We start from the raw sequence: 12,786 nt of genomic DNA, 5'->3' as shown, positions 1-12,786 counted from the left end.
GTGTATGTTAGGCGTGTAGGGTTAGGCGTGAAGCGTTAGGCGTGCACTGAAAGCGAATCACCCCGGCTCGTTTTTTACCGACTTTTGACCACTGAGGATCCTTTGCGTATCAACTGAAACAGTACACTTTAGGACGATGATGATGACTGGTGATTTATCGTGCGCCAGCGCCGCCCGCACTAATAAATGGTTGCTGAGATAGAACCAGTGCAACAGGAAGCAAACGCAAGCTTCGTTGTGGAGCTGTCACCTCAAACTGAAAAATCAGCATTCGTTAGGCATTCGCTCATATCCTCCAGAGACCAAACCTGCCCATCGGCCACCGCGTGTTGAATCGTAGTTGATTGCAGCAGTGTAAGATATGGCCCCACCAGCACATAGAGCCTCAAGGTGTGAGTCAGCCTTGTTCCAGCCAGCCACCAGCACAGGAAAAATCCTCGGTAATGCGTGTGCCATCCTGTCGCCGTATTTTCCTGCCGCAAGTCGCCACACGGTGAACAGGAGACCTGCTTCCACAGGGTAATGTCTGGTTGCTGCTTGGACGGAATTTTTGGTGACCGTATAGGTGCTAAATATTTTGGTCAGGGCTAAAACGTTGCGCAAATGGGTCTTGAATGTTACGTTATATGTCGGCTGCTCAGAATAAATGCATCCATATAGAGCTGATGTTGCATTCGTTTTTATTGTCATTATCTGGATAGCGAGTAATAAGACATTAGGCTACTCTCGTCAAGCCTTAACCTTACGCGTTGTTTGAGAACACTAAAAGATGAATGAGAATGATAGTGAAATGCGAGTAGAAACCTGCGGCCTGCATCGTCATCAAGTGTTTCAGCTTGTTCCTACACAGCGTGTTAGTAATATCAGTACGTGTGTGAGCCTTGTGAGAGGGTTTTGAAGGGAGTGTCCACCTCTGGGTTATATTTCAAAAACACTCAAATGAAGTCTCATGACCAGTTAGGATAACAATAACACTGGGTAATGAAACTGTAGCACCGTCAAGACGCAATGGGAATATTAATTTTATTTATTTTCAGTGCAGCATTACGCTGTGAACGCTTTGTAACAGCACCACGCTTCTTCCCTGCCGCGTCGTCATGACAACCATCGTGGCATCTACAGATTCGAATAAAAGGGACGTTTGCGATTTGCCCCGCGATCGTCAAGGGCTTGTTACCGAGCAGCAGCGCCACCAATGGGAAACCATCTCTAGAAGTCGTCAAAAATGGTAGTTTTGTCATGACCCTGTCCGCCAGTTCAGCCACAGTTGAATGCAGTGTCGGCGCAGGACACAGGGCTGAAAACGGGTTTCGCAGTTTGACGCAGAGGAGGATCAACGCAGCAGCAGGTGTGTCACGTGCATCGCCTTCGTCTGGATCGAATGGAATCAGTTCATGCCGCAGTTGCTATTGTCAGTCTGAACGCATCACTCCGGGGAATGTTTGGTTTCGCCTGAGGCCAACCATAAACGGTATTAGTGTATGCCTGGAAGGAGAAGGCGAACTTTTCGACCTCTTCCACCGGATCAAAACTTGGCGCCGCCCTGGTAGTGCCTATCAATGTCCGCTGCCCGGGAGCCTGACTCCTACGCCGCTAATGTCAAGGTCACAACCTCCAGAATTATTACAGCGCGTGAGCTTCATGTACACACTAAGAAAGCTAGTGGAGAGCAAAGCGCACTGCTTTAAAAGCTGGATGGTGTAATATGTAACGAGTTTGCCATGTCATGTCAAGATTTCACATCGCAGTGACAAGTAGTAGGATGTACATAATTACCAACACATTGATGAATTTACGCTACCTTTCTTCGTTGAAATCAGTTCAAACTTGCTCAGTTTGCTCACTTTGCTCATTCACAGTGCTTATCACACGTTGACATCAAATTTGCTCAGTTTGAACTGCTCTTTTTGTCCATTTCACTCCTGCTGTCGGGATGCTGAATGCCAAGTCATCTAAAAGCAGCATTTTCGGAAAATTTACTCTTGAGGCTGCATCCAGCGTCAGGTTGAAAAATTGAGAACGGTGGCTCTCAGTAACAAGCTGGCTCTAACATTTCACCAGATTACGCACGTTGTTGGGACGGCTGCACCACGTCACAGGGGCGGGGTTAAGTACATCAATATGGAAGATCGGCTCAGGTGGTTAAGCGTAGAGCAGCAACGCCCTGGCGAAGGCACTTTTTCATCGCCAACAGCGCACCTTTTGCGTCCTCCGTTGAGCTGTCCTAGAGGAGGATAAGGCTGTCAAAATACGGGCTGGGCGGGAGGCAATATGCCCGTTGTACCGTTGTAATACATACTCCACGCTTTTTACTCATTCTGACACAAATTAGCGACTTTAATTTTCCTGGAGACATGGAGAACGGGAAGTATTTTTGGTAGTAAAGAACAGAAACAGGGTTGTGAATGGGTGAAATGGGTTAGTTCCTTAACTCAGAGCTTATGGGTTTAGCCCCCAACTTGTTGTAAGCATAATGACTCTGAATGAAAACAGTGTATTGCTTTGTCTAAACAGTGAACCGGTATGTTTTTCGCTTGCGTTCAGAGCAAACGTGATGTTACTACACACTAGTGCAGTGGTAAGACGAGGACGGAAAGACGTATCAATCGATTTCAAACGTTTCACGGGCACATTGCATTCACGCCATAGCGTTACAAATCTTCACGTGCTGCAGCCAAGCGGAAGCCAAAGCTGAAATTTCAGAAGTCCAGATCTAGGTCCAGGTTCTTAAGTACAGACATGCCACCGCCCAAGGCTATAGAACCAATCATGTCTTCACCCCAGCCATGGCCAGCAATCAGCCCCCTGTCATCCCTGTGTATCGCCATAGGTTCATTTTGGCCTAAGTGCCAAATGCGAAAACAAAATAGTTTCATCAACCTTGACTCGCGTCGCTGCGTGTTGTTTACTTTTGCTCAGTTCACGTTATTCATGTTTTGCGGGGATTGAGGCAGTGCTTGTTGGATTTAGTTGTGATGTGTTCAAAGTTTTTGTGTATTATGCACGAAAGCTAAAGAAGTGTATTGCGCACGATGCTGATTGTGTGTACGGTAGCCGTATGTAAACCTGTTGGTAATGTTAAGGACGCAGGTTTTCTATTTCACCGATTCTAGTGTAAGGTGGCATTGGGCCTGCTAGTTGCAGAGAAGGCTTTTGGCAAACAGCAGGCTTTGATCTCTTTAGGAAATAACATGCACCCGATGCAAGATTAGGAAGCGATTTTATTGGATTCCGATGGCATGGGCCATCCGAAAACATGTATGACGTGACTAGCCTACCGCATGTCATGGTGACCCCGTATGACCTCGTCTCGGCATCTTACCTACATTTTGAACATGGATTGACCAGAAAACATTATAGCTGATGTTTAAGGTGCATAATGCGAGCAAAATGGATGTGAAAATATTTTGACTCATGTATCGCGTGAATGCACCAAATTATCACGCTAACCTATGGAATGACCTTGATCTGACCCCACTTGTGGCATCAATATGTTCGTAACACAGCATCCGCACTTAGCCAAAGAGCATATACTTTTTGAAGAAATAAAATGCGCCAATTGACCCAGCTTCCTGCAAAAATGTAGCCAGACATCTCTGAGGTGCTTTCTTAGGCACCACAAATATTGAATGAGCAAATTACGTTGAGTTAAGGTCAGGTATGGAGGTCAGACTAAAGTCAAAATCAGCCTGATTTATTACCCTAGGACTTGTTGTAAGGGATAGTTTCTAGTGCTCATTTAGAATTTATTGACAGCAGGAACCGCATTATGCATCTTCTATTGACTTCTTAGAGGTCAGAACCAGGTCATTGACCTAAGATACCCGATTTGACATTTTGTTTTAGGAACAGACTGTCAAGCGTAACGTTTGTCACTTATTCAAATGCAAAACTAAGAGCACTCTTGTCTGATTTTAGTCACCATGACCTTGAGAAGGTCAAACTAGGTCACCTGACCTCAAATGGGCGTGTGACCGTTTGCTTAGAAACAGTTGCCTAGGTTCTGGGGGCACTTTGGAGACCAACCTTGAATTTGACCTTGTTTGACCTTGTTTGGCCTGAAGGCCATGACCTTAGGAATCTCAAACTTTGATCCTACTGAGTTCACGTATAGGTCAACACATCCTGTAAATTTTTTGTCTCTAGCTTTCTTATTTCCCAAGATCTCAGGGACGGTCCAAATTGACCCCCACCCGAGCGAATGGTATTTAGTCGGCCACCTGGGCACGTGTTGGTAGACCCTGGAGCTCATATTTTGGCCTGTTCGGAGAAGAAATAGTCTTGTTTTGATCTGAACAAAAATATTTAACGGCTTCCAGCCTTAGAACCTTTTCAAAAAGCCAAGCAAACTGCGGTAGGCATGCATCCGCCGTAACCAGTACGTGCCGAGTTCACTTGTGACGTCAGCAGTCAAACCGGCGGAATTTGGCCGGACGGTTATACCTTCTTTTCTAGGGTCTTGCCAGTAATGGCCCTGCCGTAAATTTTCGCATCGCGAGCAAGAGACGGAAAATTTTACATCATTTCTCGTACGTTTCCAATACAGCGTCCTTGTTGAATGAGTGCCAAGTATTGATTGTAGATACATTCGCCTTTCTTTCCTCGTTCTCGCTTCATCTTGCACGTCGGGACGCCCCGCTTGATCCGGGAGGGCCACATGCTGCACCAGCCTGTGAGTGGTACTTAGTTAACTTGGTGAGAGCCCAGGCCAAGTGCTGAGCACGTACCCGTATGGTTGGCCGTTAAAATTCGAGTGGAACAAGTCGAATGAAAAAACTGGATCGGAATTGTCGATCCCATTTAGTCGAATGGGATCAACGTCGACAGAGATCATGTCGAATGGGAAGAGTCCTAGGGAACACATTGTCGGAAAGGATGCAATTCGACAGGGTTAAAACTTCACTGGGAAGCAAGGCAAGTGACAAATGGTCATCAGTGAATAAAAGTGAATTGAAATAAATGTGAACAATCAAGAAGTAAAAAAGATTTCAGACAAACAATTCATCACCATTTGACGCCCAACATGAAATTGGCTGCCCTAATGCACTCGAATGTGCCCTTAGATCCAATAGATTTGCCTGTGTCGTGAGTTTGGGGCTTTTAAGTAACACGTGGTGATTTGTTAGTTTTAAAACTGAAAATTGCAGGGTGCTTTGAATGTCGAAACGTCACATATACAGCGGTCGGTCGTTTGCCAAACCTTAACTCCTAGTCATCTATTGCACAAGAGCGAAAGCCCAAGGAGGTTCCAAGGATTGATAAATATATATATATATATATATATATATATATATATATATATTTTCGATTGAGCGTTACGACGTTAGAGTTCGTGCAAAGGGCACACAGTGGCCATACAGCCAGGTCACTCTCCCTTCATCTCTTCAACTCGTCCCATTACTCAAATCATCCGCCGGCTTCGTCGCTGCTGAAATTAGCCATGCATAAACATACCTATTTTAAAGAAACAGTACATGTACTCCATGCATTTGGGACACAGCGATCATCTACCCACTCGAACGACGCCTTGACCTTTGTCGCTATGCCTACATTGCTCTTGGTCTTGATTTAACTACCGTCCGATGCTATCTAAAATGTGGTAGGACGGACAGCTGTGCCTTGTGGTACATGCCACGAGGTAAGTTTCAATTTTACTGATGCTACCACTGATACGGTCATTTCCGACAAACTGTGGTTAATATTCCACAAGCAATGAGCAAGACGTGACATACGCAACGCGCAAGATACGATAAAGCTTACGCCACCATTTTGTCCGAGCCATGTGCAAAAAATCCAGTATTTCACGATCAGGGCACAACTCAGGAGTATGCAGGATTTGTGCTCCGCCAGCAGCGTGTCGTTGGGATGCTTTATCAGCGCCGTAGCAAATGACAAGAGTTACTCTCAGCTATTATTTTTCCAAAAGCGAACGAAAAAATGAACCAGGGCGTCCAAGCCATAGAGCAACTGCGGATTAAAAATACACAAAATAACGCCCCGCGAAACTTTTGTCACTGGAAATACACCCGTTTGTGCATTGATGCTTAAGGAATTGCATGATAATGATCATTTACGGTAACGTCAGATATTGCTTGCACATTTTTCGTTAATTTTTTCATTCAAGTATTATGGTGGTGTCACAGCCTTCCGTTCCCTATACAAAATAGTAACATCACCCATGCGTGAAAGCCTCAGAATGGCATGCCATAATGGCAGCACCACACTGCACGCATTTGCAGCAAAATGGACTGTTTCAAGTGGGACACAGATGTATTAAATCTGGAACTCTACCCACGCCTGCGCGCGTACCGTGTCAAAAGAAGGTATGGCCACGACACGTCAGCCACTATCTGTCGGACATTCCCGCTAGGCGACCGCCTCGAGCAGCTGTGGATGGTAACGTCATCGAAACTACGCAGACAAAAATGACAGCTGTGTAGCCTATACTGTTGCCAGATGTATTCATGACAGAAAACGCTAACGTCAGTGCCGGTCCGCACACCAATCAGAGACATAAACTCACACCACATCAGATCTGCCCATATTACGATGACAATATTCCAGATGGTGAAAGAACGGCACAAATTATGAAATGTGTTAAGTGCAGACTTAAACCCACACAGGCGCTGGTCTATTCTAATACCTTCGCCGCTTTTAAACTCTGCGTTATTACACCAGGTGCGATTTAGGCGGGCATTATAGCTATATGATGGTGGAGGCGGAGAGCGCCACCCACTCTATTTGCCGTTTGGTTATGAAGATGCGAGAACAATGTGGGTGGCAGACATGCAAGTGTTACATGGTATCCAGACTCCAAAGGTGCTCGAGCAAGTGCATAGCCGCCACCTCACCTCTAATCATGTGGCTTGTAAGTCATAAAGACTAGTCACGCCGCTTGTAGGCCATCAGGCCAGTTACGTGGCTTTTAGGTCACAAAGGCCAGGTCACGCGACTTGTAGAGCACAAAGGCTAGTCACGCGGCTTGTGGGTCATAAAGGCCAGTCACGCGGCTTGTAGGTCATACAAGCTAGTCAAGCGACTTGTAGGTCATAAAGGCCGGTCACGCGGCTTGACGGTCGTACAAGCTAGTCACGTGGCTTGTGGGTCATAAAGGCCGGTCACGCGACTTAAAGGTCATACAAGCTGGTCACGCGGCTTGTAGGTCGTAAATGCCAGTCGCACGGCTTGTCGGTCACAAAGGCTAGTCACGCGGCTTGTAGGTCATAAAGACTAACCACGCGGCTTGTAGGAAATAAAGACTAGTCACGCGGCTTGTAGGTCATACTGGCTAATCACGCGGCTTGTAGGTCACGAAGAACTCGGGAGGCTGCTGCACAACCGCGAACCTGGTCTCCAGCGAGAGTTTCTGCCCTGGGACGGGCGGTGAAGCTGAAACGCTGCAAGCAGGCAGGTGAAGAGCATGAACATCTCCATGCGCGCCAGCGTCTCTCCTAGGCAAACCTCTTCCCGATGCCGAACGGGATGAGCCGCTCATCACTGGCGCACGCTACCGTCCGGCGTGCAGGAACCGGTCGGGCCTGAACGCCTCCGGGTCACCCCAGTACGCCGGGTCCATGTGCACCATGTTCAGGTGCATGATCACCGTGGTGCCCTGGGGGATGGTGTAGCCGCGGAACGAGAGGTCGCTCAGTGCATTGTGCGGCACTGCGTGAGGGAGGACGTTGGAACGCCGCATCACCTCCATCAGCGTGGCTTCAGTGTACGGCATGCGCGTGCGGGTCCGCCGTAGGTTGGCGGACTTCCGCCAAGAACAGCGTCGATCTCGCGCTGCGCGCGACTCTGCACCTCCGGATACTTGACCATGAAGAGCAACGCCCAGCTCAGAGAGGTGGACGTCGTCTCCATGCCAGCGATGAACAAGTCCATGCCGATGATGGACAAGTTGCGTTCTGTGAAGAGGCGAGCCTCAGCGTCTGGCTTCTCCATCTCCAGCAGGAACTGGTCGATGAAGTCGCGTGGGCTGGACCGGTCCAGCGTCTGCCGATGCTCGTGGACCACCTCGTGAACATGCCGACCGTGGTCTCGCGATGTCGGATCAGCGGCGCGTAGCCGCTCCACTCAGGGGCGATGTGACGCAGCCACGGCGCCATGTTCATCGGGTTACCCGGACCAATAAGGGTGAAGAATTCGTTGACCGTCGCGATGTAGTGTTGGGCCTTGGGATCACTACTCTCCAGCCGCTTGTCGGCGACCATTCTCCAGAGTATGTTGAGCACCGTCAGGTTGAAGCGGAAGTTGACCTTCATCGGTGAGTCAACGTCACGCCTCATCTCCTGGGAGAGCTCTTCGAATTCGTTCAAAACTGTCGACTCCATGGAGTTTTTCCCGAAGCCCAGATCTCTGAGATGTCTCAGTACAAAGCGCCTGTGCTCCATCCAGGTGGGGCCTTCGCTGAAGGCTATACCAAGCTTTTGTTGGAAGCTGCGGAGCAGCACGACAAAACTGTTCGGTCTTCCAGACAGTTCTTGCGTCGCGCAGGCCTCTTTGATGTCTTCAAAGTCGCAAATGTGCACAATCTTGTCACCAGTGGGAAGGACAAAGCCAAAAATATCTCCAAACTTGTGCCGACAATGCTCCGTGCTCGCTATAATCTTGCCCCGAATCCACTCAATCACCGTCCAAATATTGCCAAAGATGAGAAATGTTGGAGGGGCCTGAAAAAGGGACGCATTTAAAGTTAATGTTGTAAACGTTATACGTCATATATAGACGCTATATATATACGTTCTATATAGGACGCATACAAGTTAACGCAAAAAAAAAAATGTTTTAAGCCCAAACCAGTCTCACTTAGAACCGTTCGGGGGTACGTTTCAGTGCCCACATCACTACTGTTATCGCTCAGTACACACATGACTGTGCTCTAGTGCAGACGTCTGTCTTATAAACACACAATGTTGAAATATCTAAAGTGCCTGTCTGAAAAATATAAGCGTAAAAGTCTCTAACATATCATTCTGAAAAAATATAAGTGTAAGAATCTCTAAAATGTCTCATCAAAATGGTATGCCGAGGGGAGTTCCGAGACATGCTTGGATTTACAAACAAGAGGGCCAGACTAGTTCGCCCACACATTGTTAAGGCGATGCACGGACAGTTAATTTGAGGTAGGGGTGGGGATGGGAGGGGGGGGGGGGGGGCGATAGTATGTTATGTGCTCAGGTAGTTACATTCTGTAGTGAAGGTCTCTGGTTTGGGGTTCCTGTTGAGCCCCGACCCACGGTGCTTATAAGACCCCTGACGTGGCACAAGATCGTTAGTGACAACCCCGCTGCCTTACCTAAGAAATACGCGGTCCTGCCCACTTTCATCTGCCTCACCACCGCTGCAGATGTAAATAAGTTACTTCTCGGGGACTCGGACGCGCGAGCGTGTCGTTTTTGTAGCTGCGTTTGACTACTCGACAGATCCAAAACACATCGTGGATATTCTTGTGTCGGTTTGCTATGGGCAGGACAAATAAGGGCCTTCGTTTGAAGGGGACGAAGTAGGTGAGGCGGGTTAGGATGTAAAGTTATCAGGGTAGGGCAAGGAAGAGTATGAAATAGGATGGCTAACAAACGAAAAATAGGACGATGATTAAAACTAAAACTTCTGCCAGTTAAGGTGGGATTTTCGGCCGGTTAAGGTACCGCGCTCAACAAAGCCATCCATGGCTAAGGTAAGGATAACAAAACATATATAATACAACGGTGAATGAAGTATACGTCAGCCCCCCCCCCCCCACCCAATTCCCCAGGACAGGGTTTGTGGACGAGAGCGGCATGGTGGGAATGGGGTATACGCCATGTTGGCTGTGCGGAAATCTGCTACTAACAAGGCAACAAACGAAATCGCTTTTGTCCATTTTCCAGTGAATGGCCAAAGCGTCATTTGCAAAAATAAACAATTGGTTGGAATTTTGCGGAGGACTGCAACGCTGCGGTGTCGTGAACTTAGCACGAAAGATGCACGAGCACCGTTGGTAGCGTGTAATAGACTGTATCAGATGCTTAACTTCAGTATGTCTTATATTTTAATCTCTTTCCGAGATAATATTTCGGCTTGCTGTATGTGCATGCAGGAATATAGTTCAAATCCGGGTTTTGTCTAGAAAGAACTAATGTAATGTCACCAATATTGCATATAAAACAACTTCCCGATGGCCCCAGCCAATCTAAGCATTTTGTGTTTAGATAAGGGCGCCAGATATAAGAAAAGGAAAATTCCACGCTCCCATTCCCAGGCGAGTGTATATTAGACATCTTCCTGTGCGTTGGGCATAAGAAGGGATCCCTCTTTCCCATCATTCTTCATCCTTGGACGCGGAGTGGGGATAAACGCTGGATCATCGTGTGTTATTTACGAGCGACTGGCACACGGAAGATGGTTGGGCCGTGGTTCCTTGCGCTTGCTATAATCAGCAGTAAACAAGAGGATAATGCGAGAATGCGTGTGGTTTGGCCGTGCTCGAAAACACAAGATAAGCAGTTTCAACACGGCCAACTACATCGGAGGCGCCCTCCAAATCTGCGCCGTGGTTGTACTGTCGTTGCATATGTGTAATCTATAAAAATTCATACATTTAATAGTAATGAGGAGTCAGTACCGCGGCAAGAAATCGGACAAAGTTTGATAGAAGGTGGCGTATGCTCACGGCTTGGATAAATCGATGACTTCGAGGGTAACTGGTTGGTTGGGCCGTCTTGTACTGGAGTTTTTTCAGCACAAGCGTCAGGAATGGCTTAGGTCAGCAAGACTGGATTAGAGCTGGTTTAATGGCTGGATGTCAGGTGTTGGAGTAGTAAATGTTCCATGTGTGCTACATTTCCTCTCACGTAAAAAGTGAAATATAAAGGGCCGGCAGGCTGCACTTCAAGTGAGTATCCTCCGGAACTCCGTTGCATTGGTAGCCGGCAGGTGGTGGATGCGTGCGATTTTTTTCTTTTGGAAAATATGTCCTCTGTGGTTTATTGAGCAGCGTTTGATTTCCATTTTACAGAAAAAAATAGGTAGAAATGGCAAGTTAGGTTGAACTGATTGGATTCTGGAAGTTCATTCACGACCAGTTTTTATCCTGCCGATGGCTTAGTTTTTACCCCTTACGTCAGAAGCGAGGTACTTAATGGCACATCAACCAGAGCCAGAGAATGTTGAGCAACAAAATTTTCGCCGTGCCTCTCCATGAGCGCACACTTGTGCACCTACCTTCAAACGCCCAGTGTCACCCGCAGGGGCGCGGAAACTACGCTCAGTGGGGCTCCTAAATTAGATAGCGTGCTGCCTACAGACCCGGATGGGTCCTTTACAGACCAGGATGTGTTCTCTGTAGGTCAGAAATCGTCCTCTTCAGGCCGGAATGAGCCTTCACGGTCAGAAAACGACCCTATTCAGATGAGAATGGCTCGCTACAGGCCAGAATGGGCTCTCTACAGGCCAGAATAGGAACTCTACAGTTAATTATAGGCTATCTAGAAGCCAGGACGGGGCCTCTACATGCCAAAATGGGCGCACTATAGGTCAGAATGAGCCCTCTGCAGGACAAAGTAGGTCTTCAACAGTCAATAATAAGCCCCAGCAGGTCTTCATGGGCCCATTAGGCACTGCTGGTCGGAGCGGGGCCTATTTGGGTCAGAATGGGCGCTCGTCATGCCAGATTGGATTCTTAACTGAATGGACTCTTGGGGCAGAAAGGACTCTTCGCAAGACTGAATGAGCCCTCCTACATGCCAGAATGCGCTCTTCTAGCCAAAAATTTGCCTTCTGCACCTCAGAACGGCCCCTTTATGGGCCAGAATGAGCCCTCCACAGTCAATAAGGGGTCATTTACAGATCAGAGTGGGCCTGTTTAGGCCAGAATGAGCACTTAACAGTCAATAATGGGCCACGTTCTGGTCAGAACTGGCCCCTACAGCCTCAAAATTGACTTTTTTGGTCAGAAGAAACCCTGATCGGCTATAATGAGCCATTGACAGCTCAGGATGGACTTTTGCAGAGTTACATAATCCCTCAACAGCTTGGAATAGACCCTTAACATACCAGAGCGGTCACTTAACATAAAAGACTTGGCCCCCCAAAGATCCTCCAAGTTGGGGGGGGGGGGGGGCGCCCCCAATCTTTCAAGTACAGAGGGGGAGCAAGCTGCTTCCACTGCCCCCCCCCCCTCCCTCCTCCCCTCCAGTTGCCGCGTTCTTGGTCGCTCAAGCTCTGTTGGCCTAAATACGTACCCGGCGGGAAGTTAGGTGGTCTCTGCGGCCTCCGAATCCACAAGAACGCCGTCACCAGCAGCAGGAACATAGCGAGAGCCCACATGGCCGCGAGCACAGGCCGCGCCGCCGGAACCCACTCTGACAACGACCCCTCAGCGTGCGCAGCGATTCACGACTCTTCGATGATGTCGTGGCGCGCTCTCCGGGGCCCCGGTCCCACGCAGGGACAATCCGCCGACCTTGGACCGTAGACGCTGCCAGGGAGCGTGCTGCCAGACCGAGAATTAATATTTATCAGGCGACCACTGGCGTCGCCACGCGCGCGAAACTCGCCATAGCTTTGGCGGTTTTTGCAGATCTGGTGCTAATCTCATACTGCTCCATCATATAAGTTTGGACGTGGGCTATCTCGAGCTATTTCCATCACCAGATTATAATTGGGCTGGTCACGGGAGGTTTGTAATTTAATGGCTTTAGAGCTAGGAACTTATGCGAACTGAATTCACTGGGCATTGTGTGTAAGTTTTCCTTTTCCTGGTACCTTACGGCCCGGTTAAACGTCTTAGTTAGTTAGCAG

At 48.2% G+C, this 12,786-nt stretch overlaps 1 protein-coding gene across 1 annotated transcript in view; it reads right to left on the bottom strand.

Moving 5' to 3' along the window:
- LOC119104409 (methyl farnesoate epoxidase) overlaps window positions 1-12,383 on the bottom strand; it is a 31,205-nt gene extending 18,822 nt beyond the window's left edge. The window contains exon 1 of the mRNA XM_037228107.1: window positions 12,228-12,383. Within this exon, the coding sequence (XP_037084002.1) occupies window positions 12,228-12,312 (85 nt within the window). The 5' untranslated portion in view covers window positions 12,313-12,383. The remainder of the gene's footprint in view (window positions 1-12,227) is intronic.
- Window positions 12,384-12,786: the final 403 nt, after the last annotated feature.

Source organism: Pollicipes pollicipes, unplaced genomic scaffold (genome assembly GCF_011947565.3).
Source record: "Pollicipes pollicipes isolate AB1234 unplaced genomic scaffold, Ppol_2.1 Scaffold_6052;HRSCAF=7182_pilon_pilon_pilon, whole genome shotgun sequence".
Classification (NCBI taxonomy): Eukaryota; Metazoa; Arthropoda; class Thecostraca; order Pollicipedomorpha; family Pollicipedidae; genus Pollicipes; species Pollicipes pollicipes.
Note: the sequence above shows the minus strand (reverse complement) of the source record. Positions and strands in the feature narration are given on the sequence as shown.